General features: G+C 48.7%; 3 protein-coding genes across 6 annotated transcripts in view; all 3 read left to right on the top strand.

The window, feature by feature from the left end:
- The first annotated feature begins 677 nt into the window (after positions 1-677).
- shld3 (shieldin complex subunit 3) lies at positions 678-3799 on the top strand. The gene is made up of 3 exons (XM_008419448.3): positions 678-810; positions 1851-2401; positions 2918-3799. The coding sequence occupies exons 2-3, from the start codon at positions 1931-1933 to the stop codon at positions 3119-3121; spliced, it is 675 nt and encodes a 224-aa protein (XP_008417670.1). The 5' UTR covers positions 678-810; positions 1851-1930; the 3' UTR covers positions 3122-3799.
- A 123-nt stretch (positions 3800-3922) lies between these two features.
- Positions 3923-20664, top strand: LOC103470780 (phosphatidylinositol 3-kinase regulatory subunit alpha-like). Of its 2 annotated transcripts, XM_008419446.3 has the most exons (17): positions 3923-4676; positions 6708-7168; positions 8578-8707; positions 9799-9891; positions 10044-10115; positions 10193-10309; positions 10405-10603; positions 10684-10766; positions 14046-14151; positions 14236-14334; positions 15251-15431; positions 15506-15631; positions 15708-15850; positions 17177-17353; positions 17429-17503; positions 18010-18180; positions 18265-20664. In XM_008419446.3, the coding sequence occupies exons 2-17, from the start codon at positions 6977-6979 to the stop codon at positions 18452-18454; spliced, it is 2154 nt and encodes a 717-aa protein (XP_008417668.1). In that variant the 5' UTR covers positions 3923-4676; positions 6708-6976; the 3' UTR covers positions 18455-20664. The 2 variants fall into 2 exon arrangements, with proteins under 2 accessions (XP_008417668.1, XP_008417669.1); XM_008419447.3 differs by lacking the exons at positions 3923-4676; positions 6708-7168; positions 8578-8707; ... (3 more) ...; positions 10405-10603; positions 10684-10766 and adding an exon at positions 12067-12543.
- Positions 20665-22272: 1608 nt separating this feature from the next.
- Positions 22273-23130, top strand: part of ccdc180 (coiled-coil domain containing 180) — a 30415-nt gene continuing 29557 nt past the window's right edge. The window contains exons 1-3 of one of the 3 annotated variants that reach the window (XM_081611010.1): positions 22273-22706; positions 22834-22919; positions 23046-23110. In XM_081611010.1, the coding sequence (XP_081467136.1) occupies positions 22647-22706; positions 22834-22919; positions 23046-23110 (211 nt within the window). In that variant the 5' untranslated portion in view covers positions 22273-22646. Of the gene's footprint in view, positions 22707-22833; positions 22920-23042 lie in introns of those variants that run through there. The other 2 variants (XM_081611009.1, XM_081611011.1) reach the window with 2 other exon arrangements.

Raw genomic sequence — 23130 nt, 5'->3', positions numbered from 1 at the left:
TGCAGATTCTGCTTCATGTAGCTCAGCTGCTCTCAGCATTAAACAGGAAAACCCTCCAGTAGCAGTCAGTGATCCAACAGAGAGAGACCTCTGACTGAAGACTTGCTGTATCCTTCCTGCTGCACAGCATCCAGAACCACAGGGAATAAATATCCAACAGCAACGCTTCAACCAGAACGAGAACAAATCAGGACCAACCTGCTGCCACCAGGGCGGCGCTGTTCCACAATGAGGAACTGGTTGGACTGGGTGCATTTTCACTGGAACTGGTAAGAGGTGCAGCTGATAGTTGGAACTTTAATGGTAACTGAACACACCAACCAGAGCGAACATGGCTGCTACAGCTGAGCTGCTTCCACAAACTGCTGCCATGTTTTAGAGCCAGAGAGGAATACGACCAGAATGCAGAGTACAGATAGTCTGTCAGTGGAGACATCAGGCATACCAGCAATAAAACGATTCAAACGGAACATGCATGTTAAAAGAAATCGAATAGTTTAACAAAATAAGTTACAAATACTAAATATTACATACTTTGGTTCTAAGAAAAAGGTAAACCTGTTTAAAAGAATTTTACTGGAAGGTAAACTAATAAAATGCCTGAGAAATTTCAAACCAAAATCTTTTTTTAATCAGCTAACTTGTTCTCGTAGATTATTTACCTGCCCCTTTTGCCCTTCCCAACATGGCGGCCCCGTTGAGATCAGCAGACTTCTGCTGGAATACGGAAAACTCGCGAGATTTCTCGTGAAGCGACGTCAACTTCCATGATGGCGTCGGTTGTTCGTGTCTAGAAACCAAGTTGATCTGGTGCGTATGAAACATAAAACATGTCTGCTCTGTTTCTGTGCCAGCTTTGCTTCATGGTTCCTGTTTTTGTCTTGTGTGAAGGTTGTTCCTGAGCCAATAATAATCTGTTAGCATGCTAACGGCTAAACAAGCTATAAACATTAGCTCTCAGAGGCTCTGATGTGGCTGTTTTTACAACTGTTATCGTGTTTACTATTGTTTCCAGCTGAAAATCAGTTCTACTCCAACATTAGAAATATTGTCTTATGGGAATAAAAACAAGGTTAAAGTTATCTGCTGTTTTATTAGCCGCTCTAACCACAGAGACTAGAAAGGACCGTCTGCTGTGTGTTTAGTTCTACTTTGTTTATTGTTGTTTTTTCTTCCTTTTTTTAATCCACTATATTCACAAAAATATCCCAGTTTTTGTCGGGAACATTTACGTTTTAGATTGTTTTCTCATGCGGCATTATTTTAAAAATATTGACTGTTGACGTCACGTCTTGACATTACCCACCCCGGCCACAAGGTGGAGGACTTTTAACACAAGTGTGACGCTACGAGGCCCGTTTAGTCTGTAACGTTTTATTTCTGCATCAGCAGCAAACCGATCCTCCAGAATCAAAATAAAATAGAGCCTAAAATATTTTGTAAATCTTCTTTTTTTTAATGATCACGATATTTGACGGTAATAATTTGATAAAAACAGTTTGTAGGTATTTGTTTGACTCGGTGCTCCCACAGATCCTGCTCTAGAAAAACACGTTTCATTTTCCTTTGGGATCAATAAAGTATTTTTGAATTTAATAACTAATTGTAATTTGCTTCTTTACAACAGTTGATGTCACTAAATTGTTCAAAGTAACTTCAGTTTAATTACATTTTCAAATGAATATTTATTGATATTTTTATAGAATAAACAGTGGAGAAAATAGTAAAAGTAACAAACGGTCATTAAATCTGCTTTGAACGTCATTAAATCAAACTTTTAAAATACTACTAAATCAATCGTGATAAACGTGGTGATGGTCGCTAACTTAGTGCTTTATGTGTTTCCTCAGCCTGGCTCTGTCTGAGCCGTCATGAGGAAGAGGAGGAAGAGGACCGCTGTCCTGTCCGTCCTGTGATCCGGTCCGTCTGGATGGACCGTGTGGTTCTGCACTACCGGCCCGGCTCGGCGCTGCGCCTCTCCGCCCTGCTGCAGCAGACCCAGAGGCTGCTGGAGCCGATGGCCCTCCGGCCGCCGCCGGCCTTCAGGCCCTGGTTCCCCCGTGGCTCCGCCCACCGCCGGCCCATCAGACCGGCCAAACCGCCTCCCCGCATCGGCCCAGCAGGGGGCGCCCTCACAGAGACCCCGCCTGGGCCTACGGACAGGACGCAGGACTCTCCCGGCCGTGTCCAACCCGCGGCGCCCGGAACCGGTCCAGGGACAGAAAGAGAGGTCCCGGTGGTCCGGAGGTCCTGGAGCGTCTCCAGGCAGAGCGGAGTCCAGCTGCAGAGCCGCATGTCTCTGTCCAGGCGTCTCCATCGCCTGGTGTCCCTCCACCGGCTCCACCTGCGCCAGCGTGCCAAGTGGGTCATCACCCAGCAGAACTGCAGCGACCTGGAGGAGGTGAGTGGCTGCAGGGGGCGGGGCTTCCAGGCCAGGTGGGCCTGAGCTGACATCAGGGACAGTTAGGCTCCTCCCACTGCGGCTGGGCAGGAAATGTATCCGCTTTCCTCTTTTTGAAGATTAAATTTTTCCAGCTCAGTCTTTGGGTTCGTTCAGCGACATGAACCGACCCAGAACCTTCATCTGGTTCCACGGATGGTTTTCATTCGTTCCAGGTGAATTCTGCTGGGTTTCTGGATCTTTATCAGTTTTTTCCGCTGAGTTCATCATTTTGATCAGATTTCCGTCCACTCAGCGTTTCCGTCTCTGTTTACGGTTACATCACCTTTGACCCTGAGCTGGGTCAGGTGACCGCTGAGGTCTGGCTCCTGAGTGAAGCTGGACAGATTTAGGTAATAAATTAAACCAGTCCTGATCCGATCCGTCCGTGTTTCCCTGCAGTGATCGTCACCAGGAAGCATTTTCTGAAACTGATGATGAGGAGCCTCGTCTTCCTCCGTCTGTCTGTCCCTCCAGGCGTTTCGCCGCCTGAGCCGCTGCGTCCGCCGCGCCGGGCTGCCGACCTGCAACGCCCACATCCAGCGGGAGCGGGCGGAGATCTGGGTGTTCTGCGACGTCCTGCACTGCGAGCAGGTGGGGCGCCACCTGAAGGACGAGCTGCGGCTGGCGGGTCGGATCCACCTGGCCGTCCACCGGCTGGGGAACATCTTCAGCATGTAGACGGGTCCGGCTGGACAGAACCACCAAACAGGAAGCAACCAGCGCCGATAATCTGGCTTATTTAGCCCAGCATGCTAGGAAACATGGGGACTCACTTTGTTCATTCATTCATTTATGAATGCCACATCTTCATAATACATATTTAGGTAGCAAGATAAACAATGTGCAACATGAATGTTTAGCTAGTTAGCTAAACATTCAGCTGGCTGACTGAATATTAGTTACCAGGCTCCATGTTTTTAAAACGAAGTGACTCCCTGTGACCTTTACAGATGAATGAATGAATGAATGAATGAATGAATGAATGATGTGGTTAATTTTTCATTTTTTTCTCTCCATGATCGGATCAATAACCCAGATTATTGCTGTTGGTTCCTTTACATGGTTGGGTTCATGAGTTCTGCTGGAGTTTGAACCAGAACCAGAACCGGAGTGTGAACCGGACCAGGAGACGTCACTGACCGGGGGGAGATTTTTATGGACCCATGAATTTTACCTGGATGAATGGATGTTTCTGCGGATGAACAGTTTTATCTCAGAAACATGTCGGGCTCTTTGTTTCCTCCTGTATAAATATTTAAATGTTTTTAGAGAATCTGTTTTACTGTTAATGAGTTGAGTTGTGGTTTGAGTCTCATGATTTCTTCTGTATTTATCAATAAACTGTTTTTAATGGTTGCATTTTGACTCTGCTATAAATAAAGCAGCTTGTTTCTCCGTGAACATCCTCTGCGGTTGCGGGAGCTGCACGCACAGCCCCGCATGACGTGCAGACAGTTTGTTCTGGAAAATCCGCAGAAGCGGTCACGTGGTGCCGGAGTCTCCCAGTTTTCCTGACACAGAAATCACGCCCACGCAGCGGCTGTGGAAAACCTGGGCTCAGCGAACACAGCAACCCCCCACTCCGCCTTTGTCTGACAGCCCTGCACGCTGCTTTAATATCTAGGTTAGCGGATGTGACGTCAGGGCCCAGCCCCCCGTGACTAGCTGTAATCTGTCTAAGCCATCTTTGTAACCTTTCATCGCAGCACATGCTGGATAAACAATAAAAAAACTATATGTAATAATTACTGGTAATGTTTCAACTTAAAACCCAGTTTGATCGTGATGCTAAATTTCTTGATATCTTCGCCCATGCAGCTTTTATTCTGAAGGTCTCGGCGGGTCATTTGGTTCTGCTCAAATTTCTAAGAGCAAAAATAAAGTTTCATGAAAAATCTGCGATCTAATTATACTTTTCATCTGCCACACGACAGGTTTCGTACGAGAAACAAATATTTTGAAGGATTTGACGACGTGATCTGTTTGGCTTCTTTTATTTTGACAGTCTATTCCGGAAGTGAGTGTGCGTAGCGGCGAACTTGATGCCAGTCTGCAGTGGACAACCTGAACCGACACGGTCTTCCGATCCGCCAGCGTCTCCATCCTCAGGATTTTCGCTAAACTAACGGATTCTTTCGGTTCTGGAGAAGCTGTGGAGGCGGTAACCATCATGGTGTTCGGAGTTCGGTCTGCTGGACGGTTCGGTTGGTGAAAAAGTTAAAGAACCAACAAGGTGAGAGCTGTTTTCCTTCAGCTAGCACGGTTAGCTGCTGGTTTCCTGTTTCCTGGAGCGGTTCTGGTCGGGTTCCTGGTTCTGTCCTGGTTCTGCTGCATCATAGAGCAGCTTTAGCTTTTAAATCCCGTGTAACATCATGGCGGCCTGCAGAAAAACAGAAACTTCGGCTTGTTTTCAGGTAAAGGGCTTTAAAAAGCCGAAATGTGCCTTTAGAGACGATGGGTTCATTTTCTCTGTTCATCGCCGCAGATTCGTTAAAAACTAAATATTTTATCAGTTAGAAACATTTTGAGTTTTTATATTGTTGCTGTATAAACAATTAATTTTTACGCATTTTTCTAAACTATAAATGTATGTTTTGCATTAACAAGGTCCGTCGCATATTTAATAACCTAATATACACATAAGATAATCGGAAGATCGTTTTAGAAATATGTTTAAATATTTTTCAAAATGTATTTTTACACACCATAAAAACAAATGTTAATATATTTTTCTCAAATTTAACCAGTTTGAAACTATTATTATTATTGCTATTAGAGACAAAACGAGAAAATTTATTGTATTTTTATACTGTAAGTATATTTCCTGTCCCTAAAAAGTGGATTTATTTGCGATACGTTACATGTTCATCTTTACATATAAATATTAATGACAAAATAATTGGGTTGCCAGTAATTAAAACTAATTGATCAAAAGTTTGATTAATTAAAAATGTTTAATTATCTATTTTGAACCAAGTTGATCAAAATCAGTTGAAATATAAAAACCTGATTTTGATTAAGATTCATTTTGTTCTGTTTACTTTCAAAGGATTAAAGGAAAAATAACAAAGATTACTTCAACATACCGTGAGCAATAATAACATTTTACATCAGTACAACTAAAGTTATGCAAATAAATATTAACTCAGAAATGTTGCTTAAAGCTACAAACCAAATAAATCACAAGCTAGAAATATTCAAATAAATGTCAGTTTTTTTTCCCTGCTGTTTGTTTTATTTTCCACATTTATTACATGACGGTAATAAAATTGTTTAAGTGGCTCAAATAAACATTCTAGTTCCTGAAAATTCAGGGGTCAGAGGTCAGAGGTCAGCCTGTTTCCTCCTGCCGCCTGAAAACACGAACACGGCTGGAAAAACGACCATCTCAAAATAAAAATATTCGTTTTATTTTAAAAGTAAGCGATTAAAATGAACATTTATTTTTAGATTTAAAAACAAATAATTTTCTATGTGATTTTATTTGAGTCATGAAAATTTAAATTTTTCTGAATTCTGAACATAAAAACATTTTCAGCTGGAAATCTTAAAAAACATTTAAAATGTGATCATGAAAGCTTCCTGAAGATGTTTTGGTCAGTCGATGTTTTTAACTGTAGGAGTAAATCTGGACCCCACAGACGACGTTTCCCCTAAATCAAATGAGTTCCTCTAAACCAGCGACTCACGTGTTTCTGCATGTTTTCTATCAGCGACGCTGTGATGACTCAACAAATGAATTATTAATAAAACAACTGGAATATATGAAACCCACTCGGTTTCCTGATTTCTGCCACAATCTGCCGTTTAATGGCAGAAAAGTCACTTTTACTTCTTTCCATGTGTTAAATTTGAGGAAGTTGGGAGTTTTATCTTCATCAAACTGATATTTTTTAACACGGTGGAGAATCTGCTGAACCGTTTCAGACTGAAAACGGCTGAAACTTTAACATCCCAGCAGCCAATCAGACGAGGGCAGGTCTTCCTGTCTTCTTCTTCTTCAGGTGTTTTGGGTCAGAGATGCGTCTAGAGGTGCAGAGTGGTCGTTCTGGACGACCTCAGCAGGTCGTCATAAATCATAATTAATGTGTTTAAAGAGTTGAGCAGCTAAACGACGTCCTGAGGAAACTGAGGAGCAGCAGGAAAAAACACAAACAGGAAGTGATTAGTCTGCTGACTCTGAGAGGTCTCTGATTGGATGACTGAGGCAGCCTGTGACCTTTAACCTGCAGCAGCAGCCTGTAACGTGCAGTTTGTCCTCCAGCCCTCCAGGTGGAGCCGTGTCCCTCTCAGATGTGTCGTGTGACCCCGGCCGACCCCCAGCTGATGCAGCAGGAAGCTGCGCGGCGCTGGGCGCAGCAGGAGGGATGACATGGAGAGCGGGGAGACGCGCGCGCAGCTGGAGACGCCATCTTTACTCTCTTCTTCCCTCTAGAAGCCCTCAGGACGTCGCAGGAACGTATTTTTCTACCGTTTTCTACCCAGAGCTGATTTTTGCTACGAGCTGCGAAGCCATATTGGACCGGCGCCGGGATGAGCTCCGAGGCCTTCCAGTACCGGGCGCTGTACGACTACAAGAAGGAGCGGGAGGAGGACATCGACCTGCACGTGGGGGACATGCTGCTGGTCAGCAGGGGGGCGCTGCTGGCGCTGGGCTGCGGCAGCGGGGACGAGGAGCGGCCGTCTGAGATCGGCTGGCTGCCGGGCTTCAACGAGACCACGCAGGTACCGGTTCTGACCCGCCTCAGCTCCGCCAGGGCCCGGAAGGACCGGCTCCTCTGTCTGTGACCTTTAACCTTTGAGACGACGTCATTAACGCCAACAAGTTGTTGGTCCAATCAGTCCTTTGGGATTTACTGGACTCTGACGTTGCCATGACGATAAATTACTAACATTAATGCAGCTCATAACTATTCATACCCCTCAGATTTCTGCATAAAACCTGGAAAAAGACACATTTTCTGTTAGTTTGCAGTCAAACTGGAACTTTAACGCATTTATTCTGATTAATTACGTTAAAAATCAGTTAATCACGTTTTCTTTTCATATTCAACAGTTCCAGCGGGAACCTTTGTGTTCCAGCGGGAACCTTTGTGTTCCAGCGGGAACCTGTGTGTTCCAGCGGGAACCTGTGTGTTCCAGCGAGAACCTTTGTGTTCCAGCGAGAACCTTTGTGTTCCAGCGAGAACCTTTGTGTTCCAGCGGGAACCTTTGTGTTCCAGCGGGAACCTTTGTGTTCCAGCGGGAACCTGTGTGTTCCAGCGGGAACCTTTGTGTTCCAGCGGGAACCTTTGTGTTCCAGCGGGAACCTTTGTGTTCCAGCGGGAACCTTTGTGTTCCAGCGGGAACCTGTGTGTTCCAGCGGGAACCTGTGTGTTCCAGCGGGAACCTGTGTGTTCCAGCGAGAACCTTTGTGTTCCAGCGAGAACCTTTGTGTTCCAGCGAGAACCTTTGTGTTCCAGCGGGAACCTTTGTGTTCCAGCGGGAACCTTTGTGTTCCAGCGGGAACCTTTGTGTTCCAGCGGGAACCTTTGTGTTCCAGCGGGAACCTTTGTGTTCCAGCGGGAACCTTTGTGTTCCAGCGGGAACCTTCGTGTTCCAGCGGGAACCTTTGTGTTCCAGCGGGAACCTTTGTGTTCCAGCGGGAACCTTTGTGTTCCAGCGGGAACCTGTGTGTTCCAGCGGGAACCTTTGTGTTCCAGCGTTTCTGGTACGCCTGTTAATCTGACGCACCATAATAAACACTCAAAGATGAATAAACTTTTAATTCTAATGAACATTTAGCTCTGGAACATTAAGACGTTTAAATAATAATAAAATATAAACAAACTAAAAAGAAACGACAAATAAAATTAATTACGACTGTAAGGAAAATTAAACCATTTTATCTGAGACCAAAACTCCAGATTTTTATTATCTTGTTTTTAGTCGAAAGATAAAAATGAAAATTAATGCAAATGTAAATTATTGAGCTTGTTTTCATTTATTAATTGATTATTGTATCGGGTTTAAACGCGTCCAGCTTCATTTCTGACCCATCAGTGTCTCTGCTGCTGAGCTCGGATCTGTTTGATGGATTTTGGGTCGGAACCGCTCAGTCAGCCTCTGCCTGGTTCTGGTTCTGGTTCTGGCAGGAGAAAGGCGACTTCCCAGGAACGTACGTGGAGTTCGTCGGCAGGAAGAGGATGTCCCCGCCCACTCCGAAGCCCCGCCCACCCAGACCGCCATCCGCCGCGTCCCTGAGGACCGACTCGGAGTCGGAGGGTGAGTCCAGCTCCCAGGTTCTGCTTCTCTGTGAGGCCCGGTCCAATCGGACCTGCTGCAGCGACCCGGATCGTCGCAGCTGGTGTTTAGTCAGGGCTGCGGTTGCTGACTGATCACAACTCGACTGCATTCTGCTGCCATCAGCGCAGCACAGGAAGTGTGTGTGTGTGTGTGTGTGTGTGTGTGTGTGTGTGTGTGTGTGTGTGTGTGTGTGTGTGTGTGTGTTTACTGTCTTTACCTGCCTGTTTCACAGAACTGCTGCTCTTCCTCCTCTGGTTTCCTCCCAGAAACAAACACGTTGCAGGTTTTAGCTCTCTGCCTTTCCATGACCAGCTGCATTTAGTTTCCATGGAGACGAGCAGAGCTTCGTCAGCTGGGCCTGCAGCTCCATGGCCTCATATCTCCCTCCCAGCATCAGCAGCTCATTCAGAACCCGTCGTGCTATCACTCCGTCTCTGCCGGTTCATCTGCGTCCGTTTGGTTTTAGCAGAAAAATGGTTTCATGTCTTTTGACCAAAATCCCCACAGCTGTTACTCAGTTCATTTCTGTTTCACTTGTTAGGAACTTTCTGGACATCCTAACAGTGCTGGACATGGCTAACTGAGCGGCTAACTGAACGCTAACTGAGCGGCTAACTGAGCGGCTAACTGAGCGGCTAACTGAACGGCTAACTGAGCGGCTAACTGAACGGCTAACTGAACGGCTAACTGAACGGCTAACTGAACGGCTAACTGAGCGGCTAACTGAACGGCTAACTGAACGGCTAACTGAGCGGCTAACTGAGCGGCTAACTGAGCGGCTAACTGAACGGCTAACTGAGCCGCTAACTGAGCGGCTAACTGAACCGCATACTGCGCTAACGCTAAAGTGCTACACCAACATGATATTTAGCCAACGCTAAGACCATAGCATTAGCTAACGGCTCATCATCAGCAGAGCAGCTTTAGCTCTGTTAGCTTAGCTTTACTAGCATCTGGACCTGGGCTTAGTCTGATACTCAGACAGAACTGGGCCGTCAGAACCAGAACCTGGTTCTGTTTGTCCAGATGTTGTCTGTCAGAATGTTTGACTCTTTGTGTTTGTTGCTCAGGTTTGGTTCTGCCGGACCTGCCGGAGCAGTTCGGACCTCCAGACACGGCGCCGCCGCTCCTCAGCAGACTGATGGAGCTCATAGAGACCAAAGGTAGGCCCAAGCTGCAGAACTGGGTCCAACCCGACCCGGTTCTGTAGCTCTGCTGGACTGGGTCTCTCTGCGGAACTGTTCAGAACCAACAGAACCCAGTGTCTACTGGACCTCCTTCGTCTGGCCATCAGATTGATGTTGTGTCTCTGCAGGTTCCGACAGCCTGGTTCTGTACCGCAGCATGAGTGGAGGGGTTCTGGACACCCGGCAGCTGGCCGACACCGGTGAGGAGCCAGAACCCGTCCTGCGGCCCGGCTGCGGTCCGCTCGGTTCCGTCTGACTGAGGTGTGTTTGTTTTCAGAGCCGGAGCAGCTGGACGTGCCGTCTCTGTGTGACGGGGTGGTCCGGTTCCTGCAGGACCTGCCCGGTCCGATCCTGCCCGCCTCGCTGCAGGCCGACATGAGCCACGCCGTCCAAGGTCAGCAGAACCAGAACCGGGCCGGCCGGCGCTCCTGTTGTCAGGCGCTGGTGAAAAGTTCTGACCCGTTTTAATGCCTTTGGTTCTGTTTGCAGAGGTCCGGGACCCGGAGGAGTGCGCCCAGGTTCTGCGGGGCGTGGCGAGCTCGCCGGCCTGCCCGGCCCAGTTCGGGCTGACCCTGCTCAGCGTGGTCCGGCACCTGGCCCGGCTCTGTCTGCACGGCTCCAGGAACCAGCTGAGCCCGCGGGTTCTGGCCGAGAACTTCAGCCCGCTTCTGTTCAGGCAGCCCCCTGGGTCGGTACCAGAACCCAGAACCTTCCGGCAGGTCCTAACGGTACCGCCGGGTCTCACCGGGTCTCTGTTGTTCTGTCCAGGTCCGATTCCGCTCTGGATCCTCTGGTTCAGGCTCTGGAGGTTCTGATCACCAGCGAACTCAACATGACCCAAGCAGCACCAGGTAGCTCCGCCTCCTCCTGGTTCTGGTTCTGGTCCGGCTCATTCAGCATCTTTTCTCCTTCTTATTTCATAAACAAAGTTAAAGCAGTTTATCTGTGGGAGGCGTCGCCCCCTGGCGGCAGCCGGCGGGACTGCAGCTCAGGAACAAACATGGCCGCTGAACGTCTTCTTCTCTGTTTAAACTTTGCTGAAGGCTGAATGAGGAGCTGCTTCAGGTTAGGGGAGGATAAACTCAGGGACTGGACTCAAGGGAAGGTTCTGGTTCTGAAGCCCGGCAGCACGGCGCCGTTACACAAACATCCATAAAACTGATGATCATCTGTTTCTGCTGTATTAATAACATTCAATCCTCCAGATAATATCTAAAATAATCCAGTTTAATCCGGAGAAACCGATGAACAATAATCAATATAATATCTGATTAGATGGAAATCAGATTTTTCTGTTCATTTCCTGTTTAATTCAATCAGATTTGATGTCATAAATTAAATCAAATGATTAATTGTAATGAATCGATTATGAAAATTCTTGTCCACTAATTTAGTAAATAATCGTTAACTGGAGCATTCAGACCGTAAAAAGGCCAATCAAAGAATAATCAATACGATCGGCAATAATTAAATCAGATGTTTCTCACAGGATGTCGGTCACATGACCGCTGATGACTTCCTGCCGCCACAGGAAGCAGCAGGGTCAGGGCAGAGATCACTTCCTGTTGCAGCGCCACCTGCTGGTCTCTCTGCTTCTGGTTCGGTCCAGATCAGCCGGACCGCTTCAGGTTCTGACCAACAGGTGGAGCTGCAGCTCCGACCGCCGCTCAGGTGGACCCTGAGAGTGTGTGTGTGTTACTGTGTGTGTGTATTAGTGTGTGTGTGTGTGTGTGTGTGTGTGTGTGTGTGTGTGTGTTAGTGTGTGTGTGTTACTGTGTGTGTGTCCGTGTGTGTGTTACTGTGCGTGTGTGTGTGTTAGTGTGTGTGTGTGTGTGTTACTGTGTGTGTGTTACTGTGTGTATTTGTGTGTGTGTGTGTGTGTGTGTTAGTGTGTGTATTTGTGTGTGTGTGTGTGTATTAGTGTATGTGTGTGTGTTACTGTGTGTGTGTGTTACTGTGTGTGTGTGTTACTGTGTGTGTGCTACTGTGTGTGTGTGTGTCCGTGTGTGTGTTACTGTGTGTGTGTCCGTGTGTGTGTTACTGTGTGTGTGTGTGTGTGTGTGTGTGTGTTAGTGTGTGTGTGTGTGTGTTACTGTGTGTATTTGTGTGTGTGTGTTTATGTGTGTGTGTGTGTGTGTTAGTGTGTATTAGTGTATGTGTGTGTGTGAGGGGGTTCTGCTCGTCTCGTTCAGTCGGTCAGAGCAGCAGCTGAATCGATGACATCATCCATCCCCGCGGTGACAGATGATGCTGCGGAGTAGGAGGGGGTCGTTGCCGTGGTGATATCCCTGCCTGCGTGTGATTGGCCGAGGCCGGCGGTGATGTCACACATCTCCAAGCTGCTGTGCCGATCTTTGAACAGAGGCAGAGATGGAGGCAGGCGGACGGAGGGGCAGCTTCAGCGCCGATGCTGCCCGGTTCTGATCCGCAGCTCAGCCGCTCACCCTGCTGCCGGAACCAGAACCAGAACCCGGAGGGAATGCTGTCCGGGTGTCAGAGCTGAATCTGCAGAGGGGGGGTCGTTTCACCTGAGGGCCGTCATGGAGCGGGAGCAACGGGGCAGAACCCGGTCGGAACCGCTGCTGGGCCGAGACCAGATCCTGTGCTACATTAACATGCAGAGACCAGGTAGGGCCTGCGGAGGGCGCTCTGATGGGTTCTGCTGGGCTCCGGACCCGGTGACGCAGCATCAGCTCTGCCGTCGTCATGGTTACCGGCTCGTTTGGCTGATGTCATCTTTTGATTCCCCAAATAAACATTTCATCTGGTTTTTACAGCTTAAAGAAAGAATCAAACTTTACACTGTTGGTCCATGAAAAAGCCTCAAGACGCCCACTTCCTGTCTCGCTTCCTGTCTCACTTCCTGTCTCACTTCCTGTCTCTCTTCCTCACACTTGACCATGAAATCTGATTCTGGTGGAAAATGTCAGATTATTTTAAATATTGGTGAATTTATCACCATTAAGCAGAAACGTTACAGCAACTGAAGCCGGAATATTTTCATGTTTTACATCACAGAGCGACGGTTTGGTGACGAACAGAGCAGGACGGCTAGCGCCCAGTTAGCATCCAGCTAGCGTCCAGTTAGTATCCAGCTAGGGCCCAGTTAGCATCCAGCTTTCGCCCAGTTAGCGTCCGGCTAGCGCCCAGTTAGGGTCCAGCTTTTGCCCAGTTGGCATCCAGCTAGCGTCCAGCTGGCATCCAGCTAGCGCCCAGTTAGCATCCAGTTAGGGTCCAGCTTTCGCCCAGTTAGGGTCCAGCTTTTGCCCAGTTAGTGCCCAGCTTGCGCCCAGTTAGCATCCAGCTAGCGTCCAGTTAGCATCCAGTTAGTGCCCAGTTAGTGCCCAGTTAGGGTCCAGCTTTTGCCCAGTTAGTGCCCAGCTTGCGCCCAGTTAGCATCCAGCTAGCGTCCAGTTAGCATCCAGTTAGGGTCCAGCTTTCGCCCAGTTAGTGCCCCGTTAGCGTCCAGCTAGTGCCCAGTTAACATCCAGTTAGCATCCAGCTAGCGCCCAGTTAGCGTCCAGCTAGCTCCCAGTTAGCTCATGTCAACATCTGATGACATCACACTCTGCCAATGACATCACGCTCTGTGTTTCCTGGTCGATTTGCTCCAGACGTGTAGACAGAAACGCGACTTTGCGACGTTTTACAGTTTGCTCAGAAAGGAGGACAGAAGAGACGATTTATCAGCTGGTTACCATGGTTACTACTCAGAATAACTTCTGTAAAGATCTGAGCTTGGTCTGAAACCAACAATAGAACATTTGAATCCTGTTCTGTTCTGTGTGGACCAGTCAAAGTAAAGCAGTTTTCAGTGAACATCAGATGTACAGTTTCCTCTGGCCGTTTTTAGAGCAAACGAAACGTTTCCGTTTCAGGACGAGTCGTTCTAAAGTTTCCGGCAGAAAGAGTAAAAACCCTCCAGCATCCTGAAGACGAGTTTTATCTGCATGTTCCACTTCCTGCCGCGTCGTCTGAGGATTTTATCTCTGGTCGCTCGTCTTTCAGCAGGAAACGGATCAGGAAGCAAACGCTGCCTTGTCTGATTTCCGAGAACACACCAACGCTGCGACGCGCCGTTAGCTCCTCCCATCATCCTCACGGGTTTTCTTCTTCTCCCTCCGCTGCAGCTCTGCCTCCCAAACCAGTGAAGGCCTCCACTGCTGCTCCCCCCAGCAGCTTCAACCACAGCATCTCCCTGCAGGACGCCGAGTGGTACTGGGGGGACATCTCCAGGTGAGACACACCTGTCCTCTGAGAGGGAGGGGGGCAGCAGACACCCCAGAGTGACCGACCATCTGTCTGTCTGTCCGTCTGCAGGGAGGAGGTGAACGAGAAGCTGAGAGACACGGCCGACGGCACCTTCCTGGTGCGGGACGCCTCCACCAAGATGCACGGAGATTACACCCTGACCCTCAGGTAACGCCCCGATGCCCCCCTGGTACCCCCTGGTACCCCATGTTACCCCAACGTCCGACTGAAACCGGCTTCAGTCAGGAGTTATTTTAGAACTGAGCATCAAAATGAGTGTAAGTTGGGATTTTATTTAGTTTTTTTATTTATAGTTCTCCACAGTTTTGCAGTCAGAATCAGTTCTGAACTGTGGAGTTCGGGTCTTTATCCTCCGTTACGTTGCAGTTTTCTGCTTGAGTCTGAATGGTTACTGGGTATCTTAGCCCCGCCCCCTCACTGCAAGGGGCGGGGCCAGGATAATCTGATGGGCGGAGCCAGGAAGATCTGAAAAAAAAAAGCAATTTACCATTTTTTTTTACTTTGTTTTAAAAAGCAAATGTCAAAAACAGCTGAGTATATATATATATATATATATATATATATATATATATATTTTTTTTTTTTTAAACTACCAAAAAATCTACAGACTTATTAAAAAAAGACAAATATAGTGACTTTTTGTAAATTCACTTTATGACAAAAAGCAACGAATAGAAAATGAGGCTGCAGTAGCCACTGTTCTACCCATAGAGGGCAGCACTGAGGTGGCTTTAGTTTCGCCCTGTTCAGTTCATCTGCCTAAAAACGACTCATGAAACCGAGAACTGCTTCCTGTTTCCTCCCCATCAGAACAAAATGTGCTGAAATATGAATAACCTTCAGTTATTTTAGATTCTAACCAACTTTCATAGATTCTGTCCAGATCATTTTAGAACCAAATAATTTCCCAGAAGTTGATAATAACTGATCCGAACTCGGTTTGATTTAATGAATCCAGGTTGTAGTTTAGATCCTGGAGTTTTCCTGAGCTGATCTCCGTCCTGAACGTTCGCGGTGGCGCCCCCTGCTGCGGGGACAGTAAACGCTCTGGTTCCGCCTGCAGGAAGGGAGGCAACAACAAGCTGATCAAGATCTTCCATCGGGACGGGAAGTACGGCTTCTCTGACCCGCTGACCTTCAGCTCGGTGGTGGAGCTCATCAACCACTACCGCCACGAGTCTCTGGCCCAGTACAACCCCAAGCTGGACGTCAAGCTGCTCTACCCGGTGTCCAAGCACCAGCAGGTAGGTGTCCCCGCCCGCCCCGCGACGCCGCGGCGCCGCGGCCCCTCTGATTGGCCGGCCGTGTCGCCCCTCAGGACCAGGTGGTGAAGGAGGACAGCGTGGAGGCCGTGGGCAAGAAGCTGCACGAGTACCACCTGCAGTACCAGGAGAAGAACCACGAGTACGACCGGCTGTACGAGGAGTACACCAGAACGTCGCAGGTACGGCCGGCGGGACGCCGCCGCTGAGCCGCCGCCGCCGCTGAGCGCAGTGTCTGACCCCCCTGCCCCCCCCCAGGAGATCCAGATGAAGCGCACCGCCATCGAGGCCTTCAACGAGACCATCAAGATCTTCGAGGAGCAGTGCCAGACGCAGGAGCGCTTCAGCAAGGAGTACATCGACAAGTTCCGCCGCGAGGGCAACGACAAGGAGATCCAGAGGTGGGCAGTTACCACGGCAACCACCTGCAGCGCGCGCACACACACACACTGGGGGCTGGGTTGCCATGGCTACAGAATCAGCTGGAAGAGCAGACCTGCTGATGAATTCAGTTTGAACGATTCGGTTCCAAACCTGTAGAACATCATATCCGTGTCCATCGTCTCCCAGACGTCGTCCTGCCGTGGTTTTCTGTCCACTGGTCTCTTTACGGGGGACGTTTCCGTCTCCGAAGCATTTTGTCCCAACGCCAGAGGGAAGTTAGTGCTGCATCTCTAACATGAAACCTGTTGTACCAAAATAAAAGCGTGTAAACGGCCGATACAGGAGCCACCTTCCTGTGTTGGTTTTTCAAAGTAAAATAGTTTCATAATAAGTGAGTTTCAAGCTTTGATGATGGTGGGTACATTTCACCGATATGATTTATGCTGTTTCAACATATTAAAGGAAAAAACATTGTCAAGATTTGGGGCTTTTATTTTGTCAGATAAAGTATAGAACTAGAATGAATAGATCCGTCCTTATGGACCCATTGTCTCTGACCTGCTAGGTTCTGACCCGGTTGGGTTCTGCTGGTTCTGACCCGGTTGGGTTCTGACCGGTTGGGTTCTGACCTGGTTGGTTCTGACCCGATTGGTTCTGACCGGTTGGGTTCTGCTGGTTCTGACCCGATTGGTTCTGACCGGTTGGGTTCTGCTGGTTCTGACCTGGTTGGTTCTGACCGGTTGGGTTCTGACCTGGTTGGTTCTGACCCGATTGGTTCTGACCGGTTGGGTTCTGCTGGTTCTGACCCGGTTGGTTCTGACCGGTTGGGTTTTGCTGGTTCTGACCCGGTTGGTTCTGACCGGTTGGATTCTGCTGGTTCTGACCCGGTTGGTTCTGACCGGTTGGGTTCTGCTGGTTCTGACCCGGTTGGTTCTGACCGGTTGGGTTTTGCTGGTTCTGACCCGGTTGGTTCTGACCTGGTTGGGTTCTGCTGGTTCTGACCCGGTTGGGTTCTGACCTGGTTGGTTCTGACCGGTTGGGTTCTGCTGGTCCTGACCTGGTTGGTTCTGACCGGTTGGGTTCTGCTGGTTCTGACCCGGTTGGGTTCTGACCGGCTGGGTTCTGACCTGGTTGGTTCTGACCGGTTGGGTTCTGCTGGTTCTGTTCTGCTGGTTCTGACCCGGTTGGTTCTGACCGGTTGGGTTCTGCTGGTTCTGACCTGGTTGGTTCTGACCGGTTGGGTTCTGCTGGTTCTGACCCGGTTGGGTTCTGCTGGTTCTGACCTGGTTGGGTTCTGCTGGTTCTGTTCTGCTGGTTCTGACCCGGTTGGGTTCCCTCTGAAGGATCATGGAGAACTACGACAAGCTGAAGTCTCGGATCAGTGAGATCGTGGACAGCAAGCGCCACCTGGAGGTGGACCTGAAGAAGCAGGCGGCCGACAACCGGGAGATCGACAAGAAGATGAACAGCATCAAACCGGACCTCATCCAGCTCCGCAAGACCCGGGACCAGTACCTGATGTAAGCCCCGCCCCCAGACAGGAAGCGCCGGCGGCCAGCAGGAAGTCGGCGCTAACAGCCGTGTGTTTGTTGCAGGTGGCTGACCCAGAAAGGAGTCCGGCAGAGGAAGCTGAACGAGTGGCTGTGCATGAAGAACGAGACCACCGAGGAGTGAGTTCTGACCCGACCCGACCGTTAGGGACACTCTGACTAGGCCAGAGAAGAAGAACCACCAGGAGTTAGACAGAAAAACAGATGCTAGCTAAGAGACACCAAACATTTGGCACTAAACTCGGTTTGAATGAGCTGGTCAGGCATTAACTACAAGGCTTAGCCTCAGCTTTAGCCTTTAGCATTAGCATTAGCCTTAGCATTAGCCTCAGCTTTAGCCTCAGCATTAGCATTAGCCTCAGCTTTAGCCTCAGCCTTAGCTTTAACCTCAGCTCTAGCCTCAGCCTTAAACTCAGCTTTAGCCTCAGCCTCTGCATTAGCCAACCAAAAACCACTGAAGATTGACAGACTGAAGGTCAAAGGTCGAGCAGTTCCTCTAGGAGTTCAGAAGCTGAGCCAGATTGGTTGTTGCCCGTAGCAACAGAAAAATGTTTTGATGAGACCGGAGGACGATGAGATGCTGTTTGTGGCGTTTCCATGACGACCCGTCCTGCCGCTGTCCGCAGTGAGTACAGCACGGTGGAGGACGAGGAGGACCTTCCTCACCACGACGAGCGGCTGTGGCGTCTGGGGAACATGAACCGGCTGCAGGCCGAGGGCCTGCTGCGCGGCAAGCGGGACGGAACCTTCCTGGTCCGGGACAGCAGCAAGCCGGGCTGCTACGCCTGCTCCGTGGTGTAAGCCCCGCCCACACCTGCTCACCCACCTGTGGGCTTCAGGCTCCCTCCCTCACCTCTCTCTCTCTCTCTCTCTCCCCTCAGGGTGGACGGCGAGGTCAAGCACTGCGTCATCAACAAGACCGGCACCGGCTTCGGGTTCGCCGAGCCGTACAACCTGTACGGGTCGCTGAAGGAGCTGGTTCTGCACTACCAGCACACATCGCTGGTCCAGCACAACGACTCGCTCAACGTCACGCTGGCCTTCCCCGTCTTCAGCCCGCAGCGCCGGTGACCTCTGACCCCAACACGGCGCCACGCTGGCCTTCCCCGTGACCTCTGACCCTGTACGACCTGGCTCGGGATCAGAACCGGTCTCCTCTCTGCTGGGATCACATGGGAACCAAAGAAAACCCAATAATCAATATCTCTGATGTTCAAGGCCCAAATCAACACACTGGCCAAGCAAGATGGCCGCCCTGGGCTTTGTGACTTCACTCTGCGTTACGGCTGGCGATTCTTTTAGTGACCCAGTGTTCTATCGACTGTTCTGACCATTAATCGGTTAATAGAAATGTGATAATTTGATACCAGATTTTCATATTTGCTCATCCTGACTGTTACTTTTCTGTAGTTTAGAGAATTAAACTGTTAACAATAATAGCTCAATTTTTAAATGAACCTGGACAAAATTATACAAAAATATGAAATTTAATGATGAACCTGCAGGGTCACAGAGACCCCAGGTCAGTTTTCAGGTTATGTTTTCATCTTCGGTGAGTTTAATGCCCAAACATTCGTAGCTTCTGCGTTAGCGACGGCCGTGCTGAGTGTTTCTGCTGCTCTTCAGCTCAGGCTGCCAGACTCCACTTCGTTCAAAGATGCTGATTGGTCCCTGCAACATAACGACACGTTGATGCAGATCATTTACCCTGAGGCATTTTAGTAATGGCGGCTCTGGGGTCGCTGCAGGCATCGTTTCAGCTGCGTCGCCATGGAGCCCAAACGGCCAATCGGTTTCATCTTCAGAAACCCAACAGCCACGTTTATCTCCAGACCTAAAACTAAACCTTAACAGCAATAAATCTGCCTGATGGCGCCCCCTGCTGGTGGCCGACCACCCTGCAGGTCCATGTGATCCCGACCTCCAAACCCTGGTTCTGACCCGTGACCCTTGACCCCCGCCTCATCAGTCAGCAGAAGCCATGATGTCGGCCGTTGGACGGCTCGTCCAGAACCTTCCTGAACACTGTGAACGCGTCAGAACTCATCCCGTCCCACTTCCTGTTTGGTTTCAGGTGGCTGGGCTCTCCAGCGCCACCCAGAGGTCGGGAATGAAACCCGACCAGGTTCTGGTTCTGGTTCTGGAGAGAAATCAGGGAGAAAAGAAGAAAAGCACCAAAACCTCTGGAATCATTTCAGGACCAAACGTTTGTTTGGACTCGCAGGAAGTCCAGATGTTTCTGTTCCGGAGGAAAACCAGGTACAGAGGCGGAAACTGGCGTTACCGTGGTAACCGCAGGTACAGAGGCGGAAACTGGCGTTACCGTGGTAACCGCCTCGCGAAGCTTCGCTCCCAGGGATATGGAAATAAGTTTTAAAACTTTGTTTTTTTTGTAAAAGGACGAAAGTCGTGCATGAAATGGGAACTTCTTCTTCTTCTCCTTGTTTTTCTGTTTCCTGTCTGCGCTGATGATGATGATGATGATGATGATGATGATGATGATGATGATGCGAGCGAAGCAGAGCCACCAGAAACGTCATAACTCAGAATATTTTGAACTCTGAATCTGTTGAACTTTTATTTCTGGTTTCTGACCAAATTCAGTCCAAGCTGCAGTTTGATTTAAGATGGAGGCTGAAAGGTCAGAGGTCAACTGCAGCGACGAGTTTTCATGTTTTGATCAGAGGAGAAATTAGAACAACGAATAATTAGGATTGTTAAATGTAAGAAAATCTTTTCTGCTCTTGTTTCATATTTATTGTTTCTCCTCACTGAGAGCTAACGGAGCCGGTTCTGGTTCTGACCTGGTTCTGGTTCTGATCTGGTTCTGACCCAGTTCTGGTTCTGATCTGGTTCTGGTTCTGACCCAGTTCTGGTTCTGATCCGGTTCTGGTTCTGACCCGGTTCTGGTTCTGATCTGGTTCTGGTTCTGACCCGGTTCTGGTTCTGACCCGGTTCTGGTTCTGATCCGGTTCTGGTACTGACCCGGTTCTGGTTCTCATCTGGTTCTGGTTCTGACCCGGTTCTGGTTCTGATCCGGTTCTGGTTCTGATCTGGTTCTGACCCGGTCCTGGTCCGGTTCTGGTTCTGACCCGGTTCTGATCTGGTTCTGGTCCAGATGTCTCTCCCTTGTTTTGCTGTCCGTGTTTAAATCAATAAGTTCCAGCTTGTGGATTTTCTCTCCTGGTCAGTTTCAGGTGTCGCCATGGCAACGCCGCACTGAGCTCACCTGGTCTGTTGACGGAGACAGAAAAACGAGACAAACTTATTGAACGAAAGTTTTGTTTGTAACATTTTCAGCTTTTTGTCCAGGATTTGAGTTTAAATGTATGATTTTAAAAAAATCTGAAAAAGTTTCACTTTTGGACAGAATCAGAATTTTTTTTTTTTTTTTTCACTTTCAGCCTTTAAGAAAATAAAACTCGTCATTCTGAGATGAAAGTTTATTATAACATGAAGACAGAGAACAGTGTCAGGTCAGAGGCAGAAACCAAATATTTAGATGAATCTTATTTTATTTCCTACTAAACGGTCCCAGCTGCAGTTCTAGTCGTTCCTCCGGTAAACGGCCATCTTGGACCCGTCATCCGGTAAACGGCCATCTTGGACCCGTCATCCGGTAAACGGCCATCTTGGACCCGTCATCCGGTAAACGGCCATCTTGGACCCGTCATCCGGTAAACGGCCATCTTGGACCCGTCATCCGGTAAACGGCCATCTTGGACCCGTCATCCGGTAAACGGCCATCTTGGACCCGTCATCCGGTAAACGGCCATCTTGGACCCGTCATCCGGTAAACGGCCATCTTGGATCGTCATCCGGTAAACGGCCATCTTGGACCGTCATCCGGTAAACGGCCATCTTGGACCCGTCATCCGGTAAACGGCCATCTTGGACCCGTCATCCGGGGGTCGGTAGTAAATTTTAAATATTTTCCATTGCTGCTCATCTGTTGTAACTAAAATCTGATCAAACTGCTGACGTTGACAGTCTGACCTGTTCGGACCGGCGAGTCATTTAGCGCCACGGTGCGTTCAGGTTCCCTGAATTTATTCTGACAGGAAACAGGAAATCAAGTTGGTGGGTGACGTCACTCAGCTTCTGCCTCCAGGCTTTAAATGAAACGGAATAAAAAAACCACAAACGGACTCCAACCAGCAGGTGGCAGCAGCGAGCATCTGTACAATTATAAACGGCTAAAAGGGACAACAGAAACAAACACTATGTTATCAAGTTTGTCTAAAATATATATTAAAATAAAATACTTGGAAAGAAAACAGCTGATACTGGTTACTATGGTAACCACCAACGAGCAGCACAACAGAAAACAAATTTCTGGAGAAACAGCTGAAGAATCTGAATATGAGTTATTAATTCAGAGTGGATGCCTCAACACAACACAACCTGTGTGTGTGTGTGTGTGTGTGTGATGGTCCAGGAACAATAACTGATCAATAAGCTATAAGCATTACGCTGATATGTCTAACTCTAAACCTGCAGCCTTTAACATCTGACCAGATTAAAGTTGGTTTGCTGGTTGATGCAAAAACAATCCGATTCAAAAAGATCATTAAAATCTTAAGATGCAACACAAAGTCTTCATGTTTTTCCTTCTAACAGACCAAAAACATCCTTTTCCTAAACGCACCTTAGACGATTCATAAACTTAGCAAATTAAAGCAAGAGAGAAAAATCCTGTTCTTGTTGCTAAAGACACAAAATCCAGATAAAGATTAAATGTATGTTTTTGTCTGACCAAACGGAAGAGACTTTATTTCATAAAAATATTGTTCACTTTATTGTTTAACAAGTAGAATAGTGTCTGCAATTAATATTCAAAGGAAAAATTAGTTTTAATAATAATATTGTGGCAGTTCGGTATTTTTGGACACCGCTGTGAATTATTATACATTTCAATGATTTATTTGTACTTCAGTTTACGGCGTCAGCCTGTTGCTGAGCATAAACTGTTCAGGGTTGATGAAGGTTTAAAATAGCCGATAATTATATTTGAAGCCAAAATAAACGACTCCCTTAGGGGTCCGTGAACGTCCCGCGTTGCCATAGTGACAGCAAACCACAAAGAGCCGTTAAACGGAACCGGACCGACGGACAGAGAAACGGATTAAAGAACCAGACAAACGAACCGACGCCGACGCTGAGCGCCGTTTGACGCCGCCCAGCAGCCTCTTTCCCCCGGATCTTCTTCCTCCGACTGTCCGGGGAACCCTGACCCGGCTGGAGGCTCCGGACCAGGGGCAGGATGAGGGCGAACCGAGCGATTCCCGGCGGGAAGGTTTACCGGCAGCTGTTCGAAGCACAGGTGGGTCGAACCGAGTCTGGGTCAGAACCGGTCCGTTCGGATCCCTCCGATGTCTCAGTTGTGCTGCAGGAGGACATTTCTGTCCCATCTGAGCTGCTGAAGACACCCGCTGTCTCTCACGTTTCAGGCGCAGCTGTCCAGGTCCCTGCTGGAAGGACGCAGAGTCCAGAGGTGCCTGTCCCCGGTGGACATCAAGACACCTGACAGCAGCAGGTGGACACACACACACACACACACACACACACACACACACACACACACACACAGGCCTGCGTCCTGTCTGTCCCCTCAGGACTAACGTGTCCAGGTGTAACTCAGGGGCTTTTCTTCCACCAGCAGGTGGCAGCAGAGGTCTGATGAAGTCGATGGCTCCGCTGACGTCATCCGGCTTCCTGACCGTCTGGGTCGGTACCAGCAGCTGATG

The sequence above is a fragment of the Poecilia reticulata genome, chromosome 9 (assembly GCF_904066995.2).
Source record: "Poecilia reticulata chromosome 9, P_reticulata-male-v2, whole genome shotgun sequence".
NCBI classification, from domain to species: Eukaryota; Metazoa; Chordata; class Actinopteri; order Cyprinodontiformes; family Poeciliidae; genus Poecilia; species Poecilia reticulata.
This window is presented reverse-complemented; position numbering and strand designations above follow the sequence as displayed.

Excerpts from the sequence above, each read along its gene's own strand:
- shld3 (XM_008419448.3), top strand. The coding sequence starts at position 1,931 with ATGGACCGTGTGGTTCTGCACTACCGGCCCGGCTCGGCGCTGCGCCTC. Across the intron at positions 2,402-2,917 it reads ACTGCAGCGACCTGGAGGAG|GCGTTTCGCCGCCTGAGCCG; the intron begins GTGAGTGGCTGC and ends CTGTCCCTCCAG.
- LOC103470780 (XM_008419446.3), top strand. The coding sequence starts at position 6,977 with ATGAGCTCCGAGGCCTTCCAGTACCGGGCGCTGTACGACTACAAGAAG. Across the intron at positions 7,169-8,577 it reads GCTTCAACGAGACCACGCAG|GAGAAAGGCGACTTCCCAGG; the intron begins GTACCGGTTCTG and ends TGGTTCTGGCAG. Across the intron at positions 18,181-18,264 it reads TGCTACGCCTGCTCCGTGGT|GGTGGACGGCGAGGTCAAGC; the intron begins GTAAGCCCCGCC and ends CTCTCCCCTCAG.